Raw genomic sequence first — 23,014 nt, 5'->3', positions numbered from 1 at the left:
TTCCCGAATTTCTTCTTCCCCAATCCCGAATTTCTTCTTCCCCAAATCCCGAATTTCTTCTCCCCAATCCCGAATTTCTTCTCCCCAATCCCGAATTTCTTCTCCCCAATCCCGAATTTCTTCTCCCCAATCCCCAATTTCTTCTCCCCAATCCCGAATTTCTTCTTCCCCAATTTCTTCTTCCCCAAATCCCCAATTTCTTCTCCCCCAATCCCGAATTTCTTCTTCCCCAAATCCCCAATTTCTTCTTCCCCAAATCCCCAATTTCTTCTTCCCCAATCCCGAATTTCTTCCCGAATTTCTTCTCCCCCAATCCCGGGATTTCCCTCCCTTCCATACCGGAGGAGAATTCCAAGGAAAAAGGGATTTCTGGGAGAGGCGGGAATGGGATGTTCCCAGAGATCCCAAAAAAAAAAAAAAAAATCCCAAGGAATTGTTTAGCGTGCAAATGTATCCGGGCAATTAATGGTTAATTCGTGTGGTTTTTTATATATTTATTTTGAGGTCATTTGCATATTATTTACTAATTAACGACCATTTAATTGATAAATGGTTTATGTATTTATTTATATGTCATTGATAGGTTATTTTTGTATTATTAATTAATTAAGATTTAATTAGTCTGTTGTTTATATATTTATTTCTATGCTATTTATAGGTTATTTGCATATTATTTACTAATTAACGAACATGTAATTCATATATAGTTTATATGTTTATTTATATGCCATTTATAGGCTATTTATGTATTATTTATTAATTAACTAAGATTTAATTAGTGTGTTGTTTATATGTTTATTTATATGCTATTTATAGGCTATTTACGTGTTTATTATGAATTATCTAACATTTAATTATATAATTATTTATTATATATTATTATATATATAATATAATAATTATATTATTATATTATATTATTATAATATATATAATTATATAATTATATTATATGCTATTTATAGGTTATTTACTATTATTTATGAATTAACTAGCATTTAATTCGTGTTTTGTTTCTATATTTATTTATGTGTCATTTATAGGTTATTTACATACTATTTACTAATTAATTAACACTTAATATATAGTTTATATATTTATTTCTATGCTATTTGTAGGTTATTTACGTGTTTATTATGAATTATCTAACATTTAATTTTATATTTATTTCTATGTCATTTATAGGTTATTTAAGTGTTTATTATGAATTATCTAACATTTCATTATATATTTATTTCTCTGCTATTTATAGGTTGTTTAAGTATTATTTGCATGTTATTTATAGATATTTTTATTTATTTCTATATTTTTTTCTATATTTTCCATGGAGTATTTCCATATTATTTATATATTGTTTAGAGATATATTCATTTATTTGTATATTTATTTTCATGCTATCTATAGACATATTTATTGATTTTTATATTTATTTATATCTTATTTATAGGTTTGAATATTTGAATATTTGAATATCTGAATATTTGCATATTATTTATATGCCGTTTATAGATAAATCTATATTTATTTGTATATTTATTTATATATTGAAGGTTATTTACGTATTATTTACATGCTATTTATAGACATATTTATTTATTTGTGTGTTTATTTATATATTATTTACATATTATTTATATGTTATTTACGTGTTATTTATGAGTTATCTGACATTTCATTATATATTTATTTCTATGCCATTTATAGGTTCTTTACATATTATTTCCATGATATTTATAGATATATTGATTTATTTCCATATATATTTATATATTTTCCATAGGGTATTTACATATTATTTACAGGTTATTTACAGATATATTTATTGATTTTTATATTTATTTATATGCTAATTATAGATACATTTATTTATTTCTAGATTTATTTCTATATTTTCTATTGGGTATTTAGGTATTGTTTACATGCTATTTATAGACATTTTTATGTATTTTTATATATTTATTTATATCTTATTTATAGGTTCTTTGCTTATTATTTATATGCTGTTTATGGATATATTTATTTGTGTGTTTATTTCTATATTAGAGGTTATTTCTATGCTATTTATAGATTATTTATTTGTGTATTTATTTATATATTATTGATATATTATTTATATATTATTGATATATTATTGATATATTATTGATATATTATTTATATGTTATTGATATATTATTTATATGTTATTTATATATTATTTATATTTTTTAATATGTTCTTTACGTGTTATTTATGAATTATCTAACATTTAATTATATATTTATTTCTATGCCATTTATAGGTTCTTTACATATTATTTACATGCTATTTATAGATATATTTATTTATTTCCATATTTATTTCTATATTTTCCATGGAGTATTTCCATATTATTTATCTATTGTTTAGAGATATATTCATTTATTTGTATATTTATTTTCATGCTATCTATAGACATATTTATTGATTTTTATATTTATTTATATCTCATTTATAGGTTTGAATATTTGAATATTTGAATATCTGAATATTTGCATATTATTTATAAGCCGTTTATAGATAAATCTATTTATTTGTATATTTATTTATATATTGAAGGTTATTTACGTATTATTTACATGCTATTTATAGACATATTTATTTATTTGTGTATTTATATATTATTTACATATTATTTATATGTTATTTACGTGTTATTTATGAGTTATCTAACATTTAATTATATATTTATTTCTATGCTATTTATAGATATATTGATTTATTTCCATATCTATATACTATTTATAGATACATTTATTTATTGGAATATTTATTTATATATTTTCCATAGGGTATTGACGTATTGTTTATATATTATTTATGGATATATTTATTTATTTCTATATTCATTTCTATGCTATTTATAGATAGATTTATTTATTTCCAGATTTATTTCTATATTTTCTATTGGGTATTTAGGTATTGTTTACATGCTATTTATAGACATAATTATCTATTTATATATTTATTTATATATTTATTTATATATTTATTTATATATTTATATATTTATTTTTATATTTATTTATATATTATTTGTAGGTTCTTTGCTTATTATTTATATGCTGCTTATGGATATATTTATTTATTTGTGTGTTTATTTATATATTATTTACATATTATTTATATGTTATTTACGTGTTATTTATGAGTTATCTGACATTTAATTATATATTTATTTATATGTTATTTATAGGTTATTTACGTGTTATTTATGAGTTATCTAACATTTCATTATATATTTATTTCTATGCTGTTTATAAGTTATTTACGTATTATTTCCATGCTATTTATAGATATATTTATTTATTTCCATATATATTTATATATTTTCCATAGGGTATTTACATATTATTTACAGGTTATTTACAGATATATTTATTGATTTTTATATTTATTTATATCTTATTTATAGGTTCTTTCCTTATTATTTATATGCTGTTTGTAGATATATTTATTTATTTGTATATTTATTTGTACATTATAAGTTATTTACATATGATTTATATGCGATTTATAGACATATTTATTTATTTGTGTGTTCATTTATATATTCTTTATAGGTTATTTAAGTGTTTATTATGAATTATCTAACATTTCATTATATATTTATTTCTATGCTGTTTATAGGTTGTTTAAGTATTATTTGCATGTTATTTATAGATATATTTATTTATTTGTATATTTATTTATAGATTTCCTATTGGGTATTTACGTATTATTTATGGATTATTTATGGATATATTTATTTATTTCTATATTTATTTATTTTTTTATTTCTCTATATTTTTTATATATATATAAATATATGTCTATAGATATGTATGTTATTTTTTTATTTCTATATTTATTTCTATATATATTTCTATATATTTCTATATATATATTTATTTATGTGCTATTTATAGGTTCTTTACGTGTTATTTCCTTGCTATTTATAGATATATTTATTCATTTGTAAGTTAATTTATATTTTATTCATAGGTGATTTACACATTTTTTGCATGTTTTTTATAGATATATTTATTTATTTGCATATTTATTTATATATTTATATATTCTCTACAGGGTATTTACATATTATTTGCATGCTATTTATAGACATTTTTATTTATTTTTATATTTATTTCTGTATTATTTCTACATTTATTTCCACATTTATTTCAATATTTGTTTGTACATTGGCTTGCATTATTCATACATTGCTTTATCAACGCATATAAAATATATGTATAAAATATATATATAAAATATATCTAATATATATTAGATATAATCATATATATTATATATATATTAAATAATATATAGATATATAAATATACTTTATAATATATTATATAATAATATAATATATATAAATATATAAATATTTTATATAATAATTATATAAATATATTATTTTTTAATAAAAATATATAATATATTTATATGATTATATAAAATTATATTATGTAATATAATATATATAATTATATAAAATTATATAAAATTATAAAAATATATATAATATTTTAACTTTTTTCCCCATCCTGCCGGGCGGGAAAATTCCCTGGAAAATCCCAGCGCTGGGAGAGTTACATTCCCGGTTTTTTGGCGATGGGAAGAGCTGCCGTGCCTCAGTTTCCCCGGGAATTCTGCATCCCGGGAATTGCGGGAATTGCGGGAATTATTGCGGGAATTTTTGCGGGAATGGCGGGATGAGCGGCCGTGCCTCAGTTTCCCCGGGAATTCTGTATCTCCGGGAATTGCGGGAATTGCGGGAGGCAATTTTGGGGTGAAACCAGCAATTTGGGGAGCCCCGGGATGGGTTTGGGAATTGTAGGAATTTCGGGAATTCTTGCGGGAATTATTGCTGGAATGGCGGGAGAAGCGGCCGTGCCTCAGTTTCCCCGGGAATTCTGTATCTCCGGGAATTTCTTGGGGCGGTTTTGGGGTAAAACCCGCAATTTGGGGAGCCCCGGGATGGATTTGGGAATTGCGGGAATTTCGGGAATTATTGCGGGAATTAATTATTGCGGGAATGGAGGGAGAAGCGGCCGTGCCTCAGTTTCCCCGGGAATTCTGTATCTCCGGGAATTTCTTGGGGCGGTTTTGGGGTGAAACCCGCAATTTGGGGAGCCCCGGGATGGATTTGGGAATTGCGGGAATTTCGGGAATTATTGCGGGAATTAATTATTGCGGGAATGGAGGGAGAAGCGGCCGTGCCTCAGTTTCCCCGGGAATTCTGTATCTCCGGGAATTTCTTGGGGCGGTTTTGGGGTAAAACCCGCAATTTGGGGAGCCCCGGGATGGATTTGGGAATTGCGGGAATTTCGGGAATTATTGCGGGAATTAATTATTGCGGGAATGGAGGGAGAAGCGGCCGTGCCTCAGTTTCCCCGGGAATTCTGCAGCTCCGGGAATTTCTTGGGGCGGTTTTGGGGTGGAACCCGCAATTTGGGGATCCCTGGGATGGGTTTGGGAATTGCGGGAATTGCGGGAATTCTTGCGGGAATTAATTATTGCGGGAATGGCGGGATGAGCAGCCGTGCCTCAGTTTCCCCGGGAATTCTGTATCTCCGGGAATTGTGGGAATTTCTTGGGGCGGTTTTGGGGTGAAACCCGCAATTTGGGGATCCCTGGGATGGGTTTGGGAATTGCGGGAATTTCGGGAATTATTGCGGGAATGGCAGGATGAGCGGCCGTGCCTCAGTTTCCCCGGGAATTCCGCAGCTCCGGGAATGGCGGGAATTCTTGCGGGAACGGCGGGAACGGAGGGAATTATTGCGGGAGCTGCGGGAATGTCGGGAATTCTTGCTTGAATTCTTGCGGGGATTTTGGGAATTCTTGCGGGAATGGTGGGAATTCTTGCGGGAATGGCGGGAATTCTTGCGGAACGGCGGGAACGGAGGGAATTATTGCGGGACTCATTGCTGGAACGCGGGGATTCTTGCGGGAATTCTTGCTGGAACGGCGGGAATTCTTGCGGAGCGGCGGGATTGGCGGGAATTCTTGCGGGATTGGCGGGAATTCGTGCGGAACGGCGGGAATTCTTGCGGAGCAGCGGGATTGGCGGGAATTCTTGCGGGATTGGCGGGAATTCGTGCGGAAACGGCGGGAATTCTTGCGGGAATTCGTGCGGAAACGGCGGGAATTCTTGCGGGAATTCGTGCGGAAACGGCGGGAATCCTTGCGGGAATTCCTGCGGCGCGGCGCTGCCGGGGGATGCGCGTCCCCGCGGCCATGGCGGGAGCGCGCAGCGGCGGCACGAGGCGAGCCACGGGCCGGGCGGGGGGAGGGGCGGCGCGGGGCTGTTCCAGAAAGCTCGGGAGCGGAACGGGGCGGGACCGGGAACGGAACGGAACGGGGCGGGACCGGGCGGATAAAGGAACGGGAACGGGAGCGGATAAAAGGGAACGGGGCGGGAACGGAACGGGAGCGGAGCGGCGCTGAGAGCGGAGCGGGTACGGAGCGATCGCGGCCCTAAATCCTGACCCTATATCCCGGCCCTAAATCCTGACCCTATATCCCGGCCCTATATCCCTCCCCTTTCCCTTCCCTATTCGCTTCCCTATTAACTATTCCCTGCCTTATTCCCTTCCCTATTCCCTTTTCCTTTCTCTTTTTCTCTTTCCTTTTCCCTTCTCCCTTCCCTATTCCCTTTTCCTTTCCCTATTTCTTTCCCTATTCCCTTATTCCCTTCCCTTTTCCCTTCTTTCTCTTTTCACTTCTCCCTTCCCTTTTTCCCTCCTTTCCCTTCCCTCCCCTCCCCTATTCCTTATTCCTTTCCCTCTTCCCTTTCCCTATTCCCGTTTCCCCTTCCCTATTCCCTATTCCCTTCTTTCCCTATTTCCTTCTTTCCCTATTACATTTCCCCTTTCTCTTCCCTCTTCCCTCTTCCCTTTTCCCTTTTCCCTTTCCCCTTTTCCCTTTCCTCTTTTCCCTATTCCCTTTTCCTTCCCCTATTCCCTTTCCTTATTCCCTTTTCCCTTTTCCCTATTCCCTATTTCCTTCTTTCCCTATTACATTTCCCCTTTCTCTTCCCTCCCCTATTCCCTTTTCCCTTTCCCCTTTTCCCTTTCCCTTTCCCCTTTTCCCTTTTCCTTTCCCTATTCCCTTTCCCCTTTTCCCTTTCCCCATTTCCTATTCCCTTCTTTCCCTATTTCCTTCTTTCCCTATTCCCTTTCCTCTTTTCCCTTTTCCCTCCCTTATTCCCTTTCCCTATTCCCTTTTCTCTTCCCTATTTCTTTCCCTGTTTCCTTCCCTTTTCCCAATTCCCTCTTCCTTTCCCCATTCCCTTTTCCCAATTCCCTATTCCCTTTCCCCTATTCCCCTCTTTCCCCATTCCCCATTCCCTCCCCGATCCGGGCGGTTTTTGGGGTGGGGATGGAGCTGATGCTCCGCGGGAATTTCCCACAATTCCCTGCGCCGGGCAGGATGGAGCGGCGCCAGGTGGGGGGGATTATTTGGGATGCGCAGGGATTATATGGGATCGGGAGTTATTTGGGATGTGCAGGGATTATTTGGGATCGGGAGTTATTTGGGATGTGGAGGGATTATTTGGGATCGGGAGTTATTTGGGATGTGTAGGGCTTATTTGGGATCGGGAGCTATTTGGGATGTGGAGGCGTTATTTGGGATCGGGAGTTATTTGGGATGGGGGAGATTATTTGGGATGCAGAGGGATTATTTGGGGTGGGGAGTTTTTGGGATGGAGGAGGTTTTTTGGGATGGAGGGTTTTTGGGGTGTGCGGGGGGGTTATTTCGGATAGGGGAGCTATTTGGGATGAGGAGGGTTTATTTGGGATGGGGAGTTTTTTGGATGTGCAGGGATTTTTTGGGATGGGGAGTTTTTGGGATGAACAGGGATTTTTTGGGATGAGAGGGTTTATTTGGGACGTGCAGGGATTTTTGGGGATGTGGAGTTTTCGGGACCTGCAGGGATTTTTTGGGATGGAGGGTTTTTGGGATGTGTTATTTAGGACAGGTGAGTTATTTGGGATCTGTAGGGATTTTCTGGGATGGGAAGTTTTCAGGACGTGCAGGGTTTTTTTTGGCATGGGGAGTTTTCGGGATGAACAGGGATTTTTTGGGATGAGAGGGTTTATTTGGGATATGCAGGGATTTTCTGGGATGTTTAGTTTTCGGGACCTGCAGGGATTTTTTGGGATGAACAGGGATTTTTTGGGATGAACAGGGATTTTTTTGGGATGAGAGGGTTTATTTGGGATATGCAAGGATTTTCTGGGATGTTTAGTTTTCGGGACCTGCAGGGATTTTTTGGGATGAGGAGTTTATTTAGGATGAGGGGGAATTCTTCGGGCTGAGGGGGAATTCTTCGGGATGAGGGGGAATTCTTCGGGATGGGGAGTTTTTGGGATGAGGGGGAATTCTCTGGGACACGCAGGGCTGTCTGTCCCTGGTGGCCGCAGTGTCGCCGGGGGGGTTTGGCTCGTCGCCCCCCCGCCCAGCCCAGCCCGCATTGCACAACTCTCCGGACAGGACAAGGGTTGGGTTTGGGGTTGGGTTTGGGTTTGGGATTGCACAATCCGCCCTGCGGTCACCCGGGGGGGCTGGTTTGGGGTGGGGGGTTGGGATCCCGCTGTCCCCCCGAGCCCTGATCCCCGAATCCTGCTGGGAATTTGGGAATTTCCCCCATTCCGTGCCGTGCCGTGCCGTGCCGTGCCGTGCCGCGCCGTGCCGCGGGGGAATTGCGGTCAGTGCTTTGGCCACCAGCCCGGCCAGCTCCGGCCAGGGACACCGCGGGGGGACAGGGACACCGAACTGGGCACAGGGACACCGCGGGGGGACAGGGACACCGCCGGGGGGACAGGGACACCGCGGGGGGACAGGGACACCGAACTGGGCACAGGGACACCACAGAGACCCCAAAAGCATGGGCACCACAGTGACCCCAAACCCCATGGGCTCAGGGACACCACAGGGACACCCCGATGGGCACAGGGACCCCAAACGGGGCACAGAGACCCCAAAGCCATGGGCACAGGGACACCCCGATGGGCACAGAGACCCCACAGGGACCCCAAACCCCATGGGCACAAAGACCTCATGGGCACAGTGACCCCAAACTGGGCACAGGGACCCCGCAGGGACACCCCATGGGCACGGAGACCCCACAGGGACCCCAAACTGGGCACGGTGACCCCAATGGGCACAGAGACCCCAAACCCCATGGGCACAGGGACCCTAAATGGGCACAAGGACACCATAGGGACACCCCAATGGGCGCCACAGTGACCCCAAACTGGGCTCAGGGACACCAAACCCCATGGGCACAGTGACCCCAAACCGTGGGCACAGGGACCCCAAACTGGGCACAGGGACCCCCCCCAGTGACACCCCATGGGCACGGTGCCACCCACAGTGACCCCAATGGGCACAGAGACCCCAAACTGGGCACAGTGACCTCAAACCCCATGGGCACAGTGACCCCAAACTGGCACAAGGACCCCCCCAGTGACACCCCCTGGGCTCGGTGCCACCCCCAGTGACCCCCCCGTGTCTCGCTGCCCCCCCGCCCCTCCCCTCCCCCATTCCCGCCCCGGCTGCGCCACTTCCCAAAAATGCTGCCGGGGGGGGGTTGGGGGTTGGGTTGGGTGATGAGTCAGAGTCCCGAGTTTGGGGGAGGGGCGGGGGTGGGGCTGGGGGGGTGGGGTGGGGACAGGGGTGGGATTGATGGGATTGGGGTGGGTTTGATGGGGTTGGGGTGGGATTGGGGTGGGATTGATGGGATTGGGATAGGATTGGGGTGGGATTGATGGGATTGGGGTGGGATTGATGGGATTGGGATGGGATTGATAGGATTGGGATAGGATTGGGGTGGGATTGATAGGATTGGGATAGGATTGATGGGATTGGGGTGGGGCTGATGGGGTTTGATGGGGTTGGGGTGGGATTGGGGTGGGATTGATGGGATTGGGATAGGATTGGGGTGGGATTGATGGGATTGGGGTGGGATTGATGGGATTGGGATGGGATTGATAGGATTGGGATAGGATTGGGGTGGGATTGATAGGATTGGGATAGGATTGATGGGATTGGGGTGGGGCTGATGGGGTTGGAGTGGGATTGGGATGGGATTGATGGGATTGATGGGATTGGGATGGGATTGGGGTGGGGATTGGGGTTGGGGTGGGACTGATGGGATTTGGGTGGGATGGGATTGGGATAAGGATGGAATTGGGATAGGATAGGATTGGGATGGGGTTTAGGTGGGATTGGGATGGGATGGATAGGATTGGGATAGGATGGGATTGGAGTGGGATTCAGATAGGATGAAGATGGGATTGGGATAGGGATTGGGATTGGGATTGATGGGATGGGATGGGATTGGGATGGAATGGGATGGGATTGGGATGGAATGGGATAGGATTGGGATGGGATTGGGGTGGGATGGGATGGGACTGACCCCTCTAACCCCCCATTCCCCCCAGGACCATGGCGCCGCTGTCACTGTCCCTGTCCCTGTCCCTGCTCGGGGTCCTGCTGGCCTCGGGGGTGACACAGGGCCTTGTCCCCCCCAGCGAGCTGAAACGTGAGTGGGGAGAGCTGGGGGGATTTGGGGGGATTTGGGGGGATTTGGGGGACAGAGATATCCATGAGGGGGTCATGGAATCACTCCTGGGATTGGGGTGGGATAATGGGATTGGGATGGGATGGGATAATGGGATTGGGATTGGGATGGGATAATGGGATTGGGATGGGATGGGATAATGGGGTTGGGGTGGGATTGTGATTGGGGGTGGGATAATGGGATTGGGATGGGATTGGGGTCACAGCATTACCCCTGGGGGGGTCACAGCACCATCCTGAGATGCCCCATCCCCCCCAGGAGCAATTTTGGGATCTTTTCCCCATTTTTGGGATCTTTCCCCATTTTTGGGCTCCTTTCCCCATTTTTTGGGATCCTTTCACCTTTTTTGGGCTCCTTTTCCCTTTTTTGGGATCCCCCCGTTTTCCCCCCATTTTTCCCCCCATTTTTCCCCCCATTTTTCCCCCATTTTTTCCCCATTTTTTCCCCCATTTTCCCCCATTTTTCCCCATTTTCCCCCCATTATTTCCCCATTTTTCCCCCATTTTTCCCCCATTTTCCCCCATTTTTCCCAAAATCTCCATTTTTCCCCATTTTCCCCATTTTTCCCCATTTTTCCCCATTTTTCCCCATTTTCCCCCCATTTTCCCCATTTTTTCCCCATTTCCCCCATTTTTTCCCCATTTCCCCGCAGAGCTGTCAGCCGCGGGCTCCAAGTACATCGACGCGGAGGTGGAGAACGCGATCCACGGGGTGAAGAGGATGAAATCCCTGATGGATGAGAGCAGCAAGGAGCACCAGGAGCTGCTGAGCTCCCTGAGCGACACCAAGCGCAGGAAGGAGGTCTGGGAATGGGAATGGGAAAGATGGAAATGGGAAAAATGGGAATGGGAATGATGGCAACAGGAAAAATGGGAATGGGAGTGGGAATGGGATGGGATGGGATGGGAATGGGAGTGGGAAAAATGGGAATGGGAATGGGTAATGGAGCAGGAATGGGATGGGAATGGGAATGGCGCAGGAATGGGATGGGAATGGGAATGGCGCAGGAATGGGATGGGAATGGGAATGGAGCAGGAATGGGATGGGAATGGGAATGGAGCAGGAATGGGATGGGATGGGATGGGATGGGATGGGATGGGATGGGATGGGATGGGAATGGGAATGGGGATGGGATGGGAATGGGAATGAGGAGAGCTGCTGCACTCCCTGCACAAGACTAAGCACAGGAAGGAGTTCTGGGAATGGGAATGTTGGGAATGGGCACGGAATAGGAATGGGAATGGAGCCAGGAGCTCTGGGAATGGGATGGAGCCTGGATGAAGCTGGGAGGGGCGGGAATGGGAATGGGAATGGGAAGAGGAATGGGAATGGGATGGAGCCTGGATGAAGCTGGGAGGGGCGGGAATGGGAATGGGATGGAGCCGGGATGGAGTGGGAATGGGAATGGGAATGGGAATGGGAATGGGAATGGGAATGGGGATGGGATGGAGCCGGGATGGAGTGGGAATGGGAATGGGAAGAGGAATGGGAATGGGATGGAGCCGGGAGAGCCCGGCCGGGAACAGCGGGAAGGGGTTGGGAGAGGTGGATGGGATCAGAGTGTCCCGGGAATGGGGAATGCCATCCCGGGAATGGGGAATGCTGTGTCACGGATCAGTGTGTCCTGGGAGCCTGGGAATGCTGTGCCAAAAGCCAGTGTGTTCCGGGAGTCTGGGAATGCTGTGCCAGGGGTTGGAGTGTCCCGGGAATGGGAAATGCTGTGTCAGTCCAGGGAATGGGAATGTTGTGTCATCCCGGGAATGGGGGATGCTGTGTCAGGGATCAGCGTGTCCCAGGAATGGGGGAATGCCATCCCGGGAATGGGAAATGCTGTGTCAGGGATCGGTGTGTCCCAGAACGGGGAATGCCATCCCGGGAATGGGAAATGCTGTGTCAGGGGTCGGTGTGTCCCAGAACGGGGAATGCTGTGCCAAAAGTCACTGTGTGTCCCGGCAGCCTGGGAATGCTGTGTCACACCCGGGAATTGGGATGCTGTGTCAGTCCCTGGAGTCCGGGAATGCTGTGTCAGGGGCTGGAGTGTCCAGGAAATGGGAAATGCTGTGTCAGGGGCTGGAGTGTCCAGGAAATGGGAAATGCTGTGTCAGTCCCGGGAATTGGGATGCTGTGTCAGTCCCGAGAGTCTGGGAATGCTGTGCCAGAAGTCAGTGTGTCCCAGGAGTCTGGGGATGCTGTGTCAGGGATTGGAGTGTCCCGGGAATGGGAAATGCTGTGTCAGTCCCGGGAATGGGGACGCTGTGACAGGGATTGGAGCGTCCCGGGAATGGGAAATGCTGTGTCAGTCCCGGGAATGGGGACGCTGTGACAGGGATTGGTGTGTCCCTGGAGTCTGGGGATGCTGTCCCAGGGGTTGGAGTGTCCCAGGAGCAGAGGGATTCCGTGCTTTGGATCCAGGGAGTGGGGCGATGCCATCCTGGGAATGGGGGGTTCTGTGTCAGTCCCGGGAATCTGGGAATGCCGAGCTTGGGATCGGAGTTTCCCGGGAGTCTGGGAATGCCGTGCTTGGGGTTGCTGCATCCAGGGAGTCTGGCAATGCCATGCTAGGAATCGGAGTTTCCCGGGAGTTTGGGAATACTGTGTCGGGGATCAGAATTTCCTGAGAATCTGGGAATGCCGTGCTGGGGATCAGAGTTTCCTGGGATTCTGGGAATGCCCTGTCAGGGATTGGAGTGCCATGCTGGGAATCGGAGTTTCCCTGGAATCTGGGAATGCTGTGTCGGGGATCAGACTTTCCTGGGAATCTGGGAATGCTGTGTTGGGGATCAGAGTTTCCTGGCAGTCTGGGAATGCCGTGACAGGGATTGTTTTTTCCTGAAAGTCTGGGAATGCTGTGCTTGGGATTGGAGTTTCCCGGGATTCTGGGAATGCTGTGTCGGGGATCAGAATTTCCTGGAAATCTGGGAATGCTGTGTTGGGGATCGGAGTTTCCCGGGAGTTTGGGAATGCTGTGATTGGGATAGGAATTTCCTGGGAATCTGGGAATGCTGTGTCGGGGATCAGAGTTTCCCTGGAATCTGAGAATGCTGTGCTGGGATGGGAGTTTCCCGGGAGTTTGGGAATTCCGTGATAGGGATAGGAGTTTCCCTGGAATCTGGGAATGCTGTACTAGGATCAGAGATTCCTGGAAGTTTGGGAATGCCATGCTGGGAATCGGAGTTTCCCTGGTAATCTGGGAATGCCGTGCTGGGGATCGGAGGTTCCTGGAACTCTGGGAATACCCTGCCGGGGATGGGAATTTCCCGGGAATCTGGGAATGCCGTGCTGGGGATCACTGCCTCCCGACCATCTGGGAATGCCCTGTTTGGGATCGGAGTTTCCCGGGACTCCGGGAACGCCGTTCCGGGAGCCAACCATCCCTTCCCGGAGCACTCCAGCGTTGGGAATCCCGCAGGAGGCGGTGCGGCTGGCGCGGCAGAAGGAGCGGGAGCTGGAGGCGCAGGCGGAGCGCTGCAACGCCTCGGTGCTGGAGCTGTGGGAGCAGTGCAAGCCCTGCCTGCGGCGCAGCTGCGTGCGCTTCTACTCGCGGAGCTGCCGCAGCGGCGCGGGGCTCGTGGGGAGACAGGTGAGGAGCTCGAGAAAATGGGAAAAGTGGGAATTTTGGGTGATCCCAATCCCATAATGGGGCTCGTGGGGAGGCAGGTGAGGAGCTCGGGAAAATGGGAAAAGTGGGAATTTGGGGTGATCCCAATCCCATAATGGGGCTCGTGGGGAGACAGGTGAGGAGCTCGGGAAAATGGGAAAAGTGGGAATTTGGGGTGATCCCAATCCCATAATGGGGCTCGTGGGGAGACAGGTGAGGAGCTCGGGAAAATGGGAATTTTGGGAATTAGGGATCATCCTGATCCTGCAGCGGTGCGGGACTGGTGGGGAGACAGGTGAGAAGCTCGGGAAAATGGGAAAAGTGGGAATTCGGGGTGATCCTGATCCTGCAGCGGGGCAGGGCTGGTGGGGAGGCAGGTGAGGAGCTCGGGAAAATGGGAATTTTGGGAATTAGGGATCATTTTGATTCTGCAGCGGGGCCAGGCTGGTGGGGAGACAGGTGAGGAATTCATAACGGGAAAATGGGAATTTTGGGGTGATCCTGATCCCATAGTGGGGCTGGTGGGGAGACAGGTGAGGAATTCATAACAGGAAAACGGGAATTTCGGGATCATCCTGATCCCGCAGAGGGGCAGGGCTGGTGGGGAGACAGGTGAGCAACTCGGGAAAATGGGAATTTTGGGAATTCGGAGTGATCCTGATCCTGCAGCGGGGCTGGGCTGGTGGGGAGACAGGTGAGGAGCTCGGGAAAATGGGAATTTCGGGAATTTGGGGTGATCCTGATCCCATAATGGGGCTGGTGGGGAGACAGGTGAGGAGCTCGGGAAAATGGGAAAAGTGGGAATTCGGGATGACCCTGATCCCACAGCAGGGCTGGTGGGGAGACAGGTGAGGAATTCATAACGGGAAAATGGGAATTTTGGGAATTCGGGGTGATCCTGATCCCGCAGCAGGGCAGGGCTGGTGGGGAGACAGGTGAGGAACTCAGGAAAACGGGAATTTCGGGAATTCGGGATCATCCTGATCCTGCAGTGGGGCTGGGCTGGTGGGGAGACAGGTGGATTTTATCCTGATCCCATTCCCAGAGAATTGCCAGGTGAGGGATGCCACATCACACAGGAATCCTGGGAATGGCTGGATTTGGGATTTTGATGCCATTCCCAGAGGGTTGACAGGTGAGGGATCCCACATCCCACAGGAATCCCATGAAGGGTCAGATTTGGGATTTCAATCCATTCCCAGAGGGCAGGCAGGTGAGGGATCACATGGGGACACCAGGAATGGCCAGATTTGGGATTTTGATGCATTCCCAGAGGGTTGACAGGTTAGGGATCCCACATCCCACTGGGAACAGCCAGATTTTATCCTGACCCCATTCCCATCCCCATTCCCGTTCCCATCCCATTCCCATCCCCATTCCCGTTCCCATCCCATCCCATCCCATCCCATTCTCATCCCATATAATCCCATCCCCATCCCCATTCCCATCCCCATTCCCATCCCCATTCCCATTCATTCCTGTTCCCATCCCATCCTACCCCATTCCCATTCCCATTCCATCCCATCCCAATTCCCATTCCCATCCCATCCCATCCCAATTCCCATTCCCATTCCTATCTCATCCCAATTCCCATCCCATCCCATTCTCATCCCATATAATCCCATCCCATCCCATCCCAATTCCCATTCCCATCCCAATTCCCATCTCATCCCAATTCCCATTCCATTCCAATTCCCAATCCCCATCCCCATTCCCTTCCCAATTCCCAATTCTCAATTCCTATCCCATCTCGTCCCATCCCCATTCCCATCCCATCCCATCCCATCCCAATTCCCAATTCCCATTCCCATCCCAATTCCCAATTCCAATTCCCATTCCCGGCAGCTGGAGGAATTCCTGAACCACTCCTCGCCGGTGTCCATCTGGGTGGACGGCGAGCGCCTGGACTCGCTGCTGGAGCGCGACGAGCGCCAGGAGCGCCAGCTGGAGGACCTGGAGGAGCGCTTCGGCATCCTGGCCGACGGCGTGGGCGACATCGTCCGCGACAGCTCCCAGGCGTCCGGCCGCTTCCTGCCCTTCTTCCAGCCGCCCTTCGGGGCCTTCCGCGAGCTGCCGCGCTTCCCGCCGCGCCGCCGCCGCCGCGAGCTGTTCCCGTTCTTCCGGCATTCCCACCACGGCGCGTTCCAGCAGCTCTTCCAGCCGCTCTTCCAGATGACGCAGAGGATGCTGGAGGACGCGCACGGCGGCTGGGAGAGTCCCCTGGGCGGCTTCTGGCCAGGTGGAGGGTGGTGACAGGGTTGGGGTGGGATGGGGAAGGGTGTTTTGGGATTTCTGCAGGTGTTTTTTGGGGATCGTGCAGGTGTTTGTTTTGGGAATGTTGCAGGTGTTTGTTTTGGGAATGTTGCAGGTGTTTGTTTTGGGATTGCTGCAGGTGTTTGTTTGGGAATGTTGCAGGTGTTTGTTTGGGAATGTTGCAGGTGTTTGTTTTGGGAATGTTGCAGGTGTTTGTTTTGGGATTGCTGCAGGTGTTTGTTTGGGATTGCTGCAGGTGTTTGTTTGGGAATGTTGCAGGTGTTTGTTTTGGGATTGCTGCAGGTGTTTGGGAATGTTGCAGGTGTTTGGGTTTTTTTGGGAATGTTAAAGGTGTTTGTTTGGGATTGTTGCAGGTGTTTGGGGTTTTTTTGGGAGTGTTGCAGGTGTTTGGGTTTTTTTGGGAATGTTGAAGGTGTTTGGGGTTTTTTTGGGAATGTTGCAGGTGTTTGGGGTTTTTTTGGGAATGTTGAAGGTGTTTGGGTTTTTTTTGGGAATGTTGAAGGTGTTTGGGTTTTTTTGGGAATGTTGCAGTTGGATTTTAGGGGATTGTGCAGGTGGTTTTTTGGGAATGTTGCAGGTGTTTGGGTTTTTTTGGGAATGTTGAAGGCATTTGTTTTGGGATTGCTGCAGGTGTTTGGGAGTGTTGAAGGTGTTTGGGTTTTTTGGGAATGTTTGGGGTGTTTGTTTTGGGATTGCTGCAGGTGTTTGTTTGGGAATGTTGCAGTTGGATTTTAGGGGATTCTTGCAGGTGTTTGGGTTTTTTTGGGAATGTTGAAGGTGTTTGTTTTGGGATTGCTGCAGGTGTTTGTTTGGGAATGTTGCAGTTGGATTTTAGGGGATTGCACAGGTGGGTTTTTGGGAATGTTGGAGGTGTTTGGGTTTTTTTGGGAATGTTTAGGGTGTTTGTTTTAGGATCACTGCTGGTGGTTTTTTGGGGATGTTGCAGATGTTTGGGATTTTTTGGGGAATGTTGCAGGTGGTTTTTTGGGAATGTTGCTGGTGGATTCTTTGGGAATGTCGCTTGTATGTTTTTTTGGGAATGTTGAAGGTGGTTTTTGGGAATGTTGCAGGTGTTTGGGTTTCTTGGGGAATGTTGAGGGGATTTTTTGGGAATGTTTCAGGTGTTTTCTTGGGGATGTTTTGGGTATTTTTTGGGGGGAAGTTTTAGGTGTTTTTTGGGAATGTTTTAGGTGGTTTTTTGGGAATATTTTAAGTGTTTGAGTTTCTTGGGGAATGTTGAGGGGATTTTTTGGGAATGTTTCAGGTGGTTTTTCGGGAATGTTTCAGGTGTTTGTTGTTTTTTGGGAATGTTTCAGGTGTTTTCTTGGGGATGTTTTGGGTATTTTTTTGGGGGAAGTTTTAGGTGTTTTTCGGGAATGTTTCAGGTGTTTTTTTGGGAATTGCTGCCGGTGGTTTTTCTGGGAATGTTTCAGATGTTCATTGATTTTTGGGAACGTTTCAGGTGGTTTTTTGGGAATGTTTCAGGTGGTTTTTTGGGGATCTTTCAGGTGTTTGTTGTTTTTTGGGGTGAGTTTTGGGTGGTTTCCTTGGGAATGTTTCAGGTGTTTTCTGGGGATTTCTGCCAATGTTTTTTTGGAATTGCTGACAGTGGTTGTTTTTTTGTAATGTTTCAGGTGTTTGTTATTTTTTGGGAATGTTTTAGGTGGTTTTTTGGGATTGCTTCCAGCGGTTTTTGTAATGTTTCAGGTGTTTGTTATTTTTTTGGGGATGTTTTGGGTATTTTTTGGGAATGTTTCAGGTGATTTTTTTGGGGAACATTTCAGGAGTTTTTCTGGAATTGCTTCCAGTGGATTTTTTTGCAATGTTTCAGGTGTTTGTTGTTTTTCGGGGATGTTTTGGGTGATTTTTTGGGAATGTTTCAGTTGTTTTTCTGGAATTGCTGCCAGTGTTTTTCGGGATCTCTGCCAGTGTTTTTTCGGGATGGCTGCCGGGGTTTTTTCGGGAATGCCGTCACCGTCTGCCCGCGCAGCCCTGGGCACAGGAGGAGCCCAAATTCCATGGAAAAATCACTTTTATAGCACCTCGGGGGACAATCAGGGACGGGGGAGGGCGGGAATCGGGGAGCTCACGCCGCCCTGGAATTCCCGCAGAATCGCGGAATTTCAGCGACGACCGGATGGTTTGCCGGGAGATCCGGAGGAACTCGGCTGGATGTCTGCGGATGAGGGATGAGTGCGAGCAGTGCAGGGAGATCCTGGCGCTCGGTGAGCCGGGAACGGGATAATGGGATAATGGGATAATGGGGTAATGGGAATGGGATTGGGGATGGGATGGGATGGGAATGGGAATGAGATAATGGGATGGAATGGAATGGAATGAGATGGGAATGGGATGGGGATGGGATTGGGAATGGGAATGGAATGAAGATGGGGATGGGAATGGAAATGGGAATGGAATGGGATGGGAATGGGATTGAGATAATGGGATGGGAATGGGGATGGGAATGGAAATGGGAATGGAATGGGGATGGAATGAGATTGAGATAATGGGATAGGATAATGGGATGGAATGGGAATGGAATGGGGATGGGATGGAATGAAGATGGGAATGGGATGGGAATGGGGATGGGGATGGGATGGGATGGGAATGGGGATGAGATAATGGGATGGGATGGGATTGGGATGGAATGAAGATGGGAATGGGGATGGGGATGGAAGGGAATGGGAATGGGATTGAGATAATGGGATGGGAATGGGATGGGACTGGGGATGGGATTGAGATAATGGGATGGGAATGGGACTGGGAATAGGAACAAGAATGGAATGGGAACAGAGATTGGAATGGGAGCACATTTAGGGCTGAGGGCTCCAGGTTTGGGCTGGGGGGAGTTTGGGGTGCTCAGGGTGGGGCTGGGGGGATTTCAGCTTTTGGGGTTTCGAGTTATTTTGGGGGAGATATTTTGGGGTGCATGTTTGGGGTCTGGGAGATGGGATGGGATTGGGATGGGAATGGAATGGGACATGGGAATGGGAATGGGGATGGGATAATGGGGATGGGATAATGGTTTGGGATGGGATAATGGGAATGGGATAATGGTTTGGGATGGGATAATGGCAATGGGATGATGGTTTGGGATGGGATAATGGGAATGGGATAATGGTTTGGGATGGGATAATGGCAATGGGATGATGGTTTGGGATGGGATAATGGCAATGGGATGATGGTTTGGGATGGGATAATGGCAATGGGATGATGGTTTGGGATGGGATAATGGGAATGGGATGATGGTTTGGGATGGGATAACGGGAATGGGATGATGGTTTGGGATGGGATAACGGGAATGGGATGATGGTTTGGGATGGGATAACGGGAATGGGATGATGGTTTGGGATGGGATAACGGGAATGGGATGATGGTTTGGGATGGGATAATGGTTTGGGATGGGATAACGGGAATGGGATAATGGTTTGGGATGGGATAATGGTTTGGGATGGGATAACGGGAATGGGATAATGGTTTGGGACGGGATAACGGGACGGCTCAGGATGACTCCCAGCCCCACGCTGACCCCACCCCACACCCCCCCTGCCATCCCAGACTGCGGCGACTCGTCCCCGTCCCAGCGGGAGCTGCGGGAGCAGCTGGAGGACGCCGTGCGCGTCGCCGAGCGCTTCACGCGCCGCTACGACTCGCTGCTCCGCGAGTTCCAGCAGGAGATGATCAACACCTCGGGGCTGCTGGACCAGCTGAACCGCCAGTTCGGCTGGGTGTCCCGCCTGGCCAACTACTCCCGCGGCTCCGACGGCTTCCTGCAGGTCACCACGGTGAGGGGACAAGTGGGACAGAGCCACAGAGGGCTCTTTGTGCTCCGGCCGGGAATCTCCTGGCGCCGGATGTGGAGCTGGGATGGCAGCCAAGGCCTGGGGCCTCCCTGGGGTTCTCCGGGTATTCCGGCTCCTCTCTGCAATTCCCAGCTTTTCTCCGAGATTCCCAACTCCTGAGATTCCCAGCTCCTCTCCGAGATTCCCAGCTCCTGAGATTCCCAGCTCCTCTCCAAGATTCCCAGCTCCTCTCCGAGATTCCCAGCTCCTCTCTCCACAATTCCCAGCTCCTCTCTCCACAATTCCCAGCTCCTCTCTGAGATTCCCAGCTCCTCTCTGAGATTCCCAGCTCCTCTCTGAGATTCCCAGCTCCTCTCCGAGATTCCCAGCTCCTCTCCGAGATTCCCAGCTCCTCTCCGAGATTCCCAGCTCCTCTCTGAGATTCCCAGCTCCTCTCCAAGATTCCCAGCTCCTCTCCACAATTCCCATCTGCTTTCTGAGTTTCCCAGCTTTTCTCCGAGATTTCCAACTCCTGAGATTCCCAGCTCCTCCCTGAGATTCCCAGCTCCTCTCTGAGATTCCCAGCTCCTCCCTGAGATTCCCAGCTCCTCTCTGAGATTCCCAGCTCCTCTCCGTGATTCCCAGCTCCTCTCCACAATTCCCAGCTTCTCTCTGAGATTCCCAGCTCCTCTCCAAGATTCCCAGCTCCTCTCCGAGATTCCCAGTTCCTCTCTCTGAGATTCCCAACTCCTCTCCACAATTCCCAGCTTTCTCTGAGATTCCCAGCTCCTGAGATTCCCAACCTCTCCACAATTCCCAGCTTTCTCTGAGATTCCCAGCTCCTCTCCAAGATTCCCAGCTCCTCTCTCTGACATTCCCAGCTCCTTTCTGAAGATTCCCAACTCCTGAGATTCCCAGCTCCTCTCTGAGATAATCAGCTCCTCTCCACAATTCCCAGCTCCTCTCCAAGATTCCCAGCTCCTCTCCAAGATTCCCAGCTCCTCTCTCCAAGATTCCCAGTCCCTCTCCACAATTCCCAGCTCCTCTCTCTGCAATTCTCAGCTCCTGAGATTCCCAGCTCCTCTCCGTGATTCCCAGCTCCTCTCCACAATTCCCAGCTTCTGAGATTCCCAGCTCCTCTCTCCAAGATTCCCAGCTCCTCTCCGAGATTCCCAGCTCCTCGCTGAGATTCCCAGCTCCTCTCCACAATTCCCAGCTCCACTCCCTAATTCCCAGCTCCCCTTGGAGATTCCCAGCTCCTCTCCGCAATTCCCAGCTCCTCTCCGCAATTCCCAGCTCCTCTCCGCAATTCCCAGCTCCTCTCCGCAATTCCCAGCTCCTCTCCACAATTCCCAGCTGCTTTCTGAGTTTCCCAGCTTTTCTCCGAGATTTCCAACTCCTGAGATTCCCAGCTCCTCCCTGAGATTCCCAGCTCCTCTTGGAGATTCCCAGCTCCTCTCCGAGATTCCCAGTTCCTCTCTCTGAGATTCCCAACTCCTCTCCACAATTCCCAGCTTTCTCTGAGATTCCCAGCTCCTGAGATTCCCAACCTCTCTACAATTCCCAGCTTTCTCTGAGATTCCCAGCTCCTCTCCAAGATTCCCAGCTCCTCTCTCTGACATTCCCAGCTCCTTTCTGAAGATTCCCAACTCCTGAGATTCCCAGCTCCTCTCTGAGATAATCAGCTCCTCTCCACAATTCCCAGCTCCTCTCCAAGATTCCCAGCTCCTCTCTCCAAGATTCCCAGTCCCTCTCCACAATTCCCAGCTCCTCTCTCTGCAATTCCCAGCTCCTCTCTGAGATTCCCAGCTCCTCTCTGAGATTCCCAGCTCCTCTCTGAGATTCCCAGCTCCTCTCCGTGATTCCCAGCTCCCCTCCGTGATTCCCAGCTCCCCTCCAAGATTCCCAGCTCCTCTCTCCAAGATTCCCAGCTCCTCTCTCCAAGATTCCCAGCTCCTCTCTCCAAGATTCCCAGCTCCTCTCTGAGATTCCCAGCTCCTCTCTGAGATTCCCAGCTCCTCTCCACAATTCCCAGCTCCCTTCCCTGATTCCCAGCTTTTCCATTTGGGATTAACCCCGCCGTGACAATTCCAGGTGCTGTCCAAGGCCCCCAATCCCGAGGATCCATCAGCACCTCCGGACACGCAGGTGACAGTGCAGCTCTTCGACTCGGAGCCGCTGGCGCTCACCGTGCCGGGGGACATCGCGTGGGACGATCCCAAATTCATGGAGATCGTGGCCGAGCAGGCGCTCCAGCACTACAAGGAAAACGCCATGTGAGTCCAAATTCCCAAAATTCCCCATCCGGAGGAGTCGCTCCGGGCTCATCCCGTTTTTCCCTCGTTCCCAGAGAGTAGCTGGTTGATCCCGCTGCCGCTGCCCCTCCGGATTCCCTTGCAGGAGGAAATTGTCACCGTCGCTGTCACCTCCCCTCCCTTTTTACCGCTGCCAGAAAATAAAGGTAGAGTTGAACCCTCTGGCTCTGCTTCCGGAGTTTTTTTGGGATAATCCTGAAGGAAAAAAGGAGGGAAAACTGCCTCGGATCTGTCGTGGTGGAGATGGAGGTTTGGGGTTTGGATCCCAAATCGGATCCATCAGGAATTCCCTGGGCTCAGGGACTTTCCCAATCCCAAAAATCAGTCGGATCTGGTCGGGAAGGGATTCCAGCCCCTGGGATGAGGTTCCTGCACAGGGAATTGCCTGATCCAAATCCCTCCTGGATGGGGAAAATTCCAGGGATAAATCCAGCTGGGGACACCCTGGGGC

The 23,014-nt window shown here is 47.4% G+C and overlaps 1 protein-coding gene and 1 long non-coding RNA gene across 2 annotated transcripts; both read left to right on the top strand.

The window, feature by feature from the left end:
* Positions 1 to 6,401: 6,401 nt before the first annotated feature.
* Positions 6,402 to 22,725, top strand: CLU (clusterin). Its single transcript, XM_085057219.1, has 9 exons — positions 6,402 to 6,464; positions 10,455 to 10,555; positions 11,247 to 11,395; positions 14,004 to 14,174; positions 16,038 to 16,431; positions 18,578 to 18,691; positions 20,025 to 20,251; positions 22,343 to 22,524; positions 22,599 to 22,725. The coding sequence occupies exons 2-9, from the start codon at positions 10,459 to 10,461 to the stop codon at positions 22,603 to 22,605; spliced, it is 1,341 nt and encodes a 446-aa protein (XP_084913345.1). The 5' UTR covers positions 6,402 to 6,464; positions 10,455 to 10,458; the 3' UTR covers positions 22,606 to 22,725.
* Positions 16,821 to 18,571, top strand: LOC146440529 (uncharacterized). Its single transcript, XR_014851189.1, has 3 exons — positions 16,821 to 17,045; positions 17,116 to 17,489; positions 17,537 to 18,571. It is a non-coding gene; the product is annotated as an uncharacterized LOC146440529 (long non-coding RNA).
* Positions 22,726 to 23,014: the final 289 nt, after the last annotated feature.

Source organism: Lichenostomus cassidix, chromosome 3 (assembly GCF_008360975.1).
Source record: "Lichenostomus cassidix isolate B80296 chromosome 3, HeHo_3.0, whole genome shotgun sequence".
Lineage (NCBI taxonomy): Eukaryota > Metazoa > Chordata > Aves > Passeriformes > Meliphagidae > Lichenostomus > Lichenostomus cassidix.
This window is presented reverse-complemented; position numbering and strand designations above follow the sequence as displayed.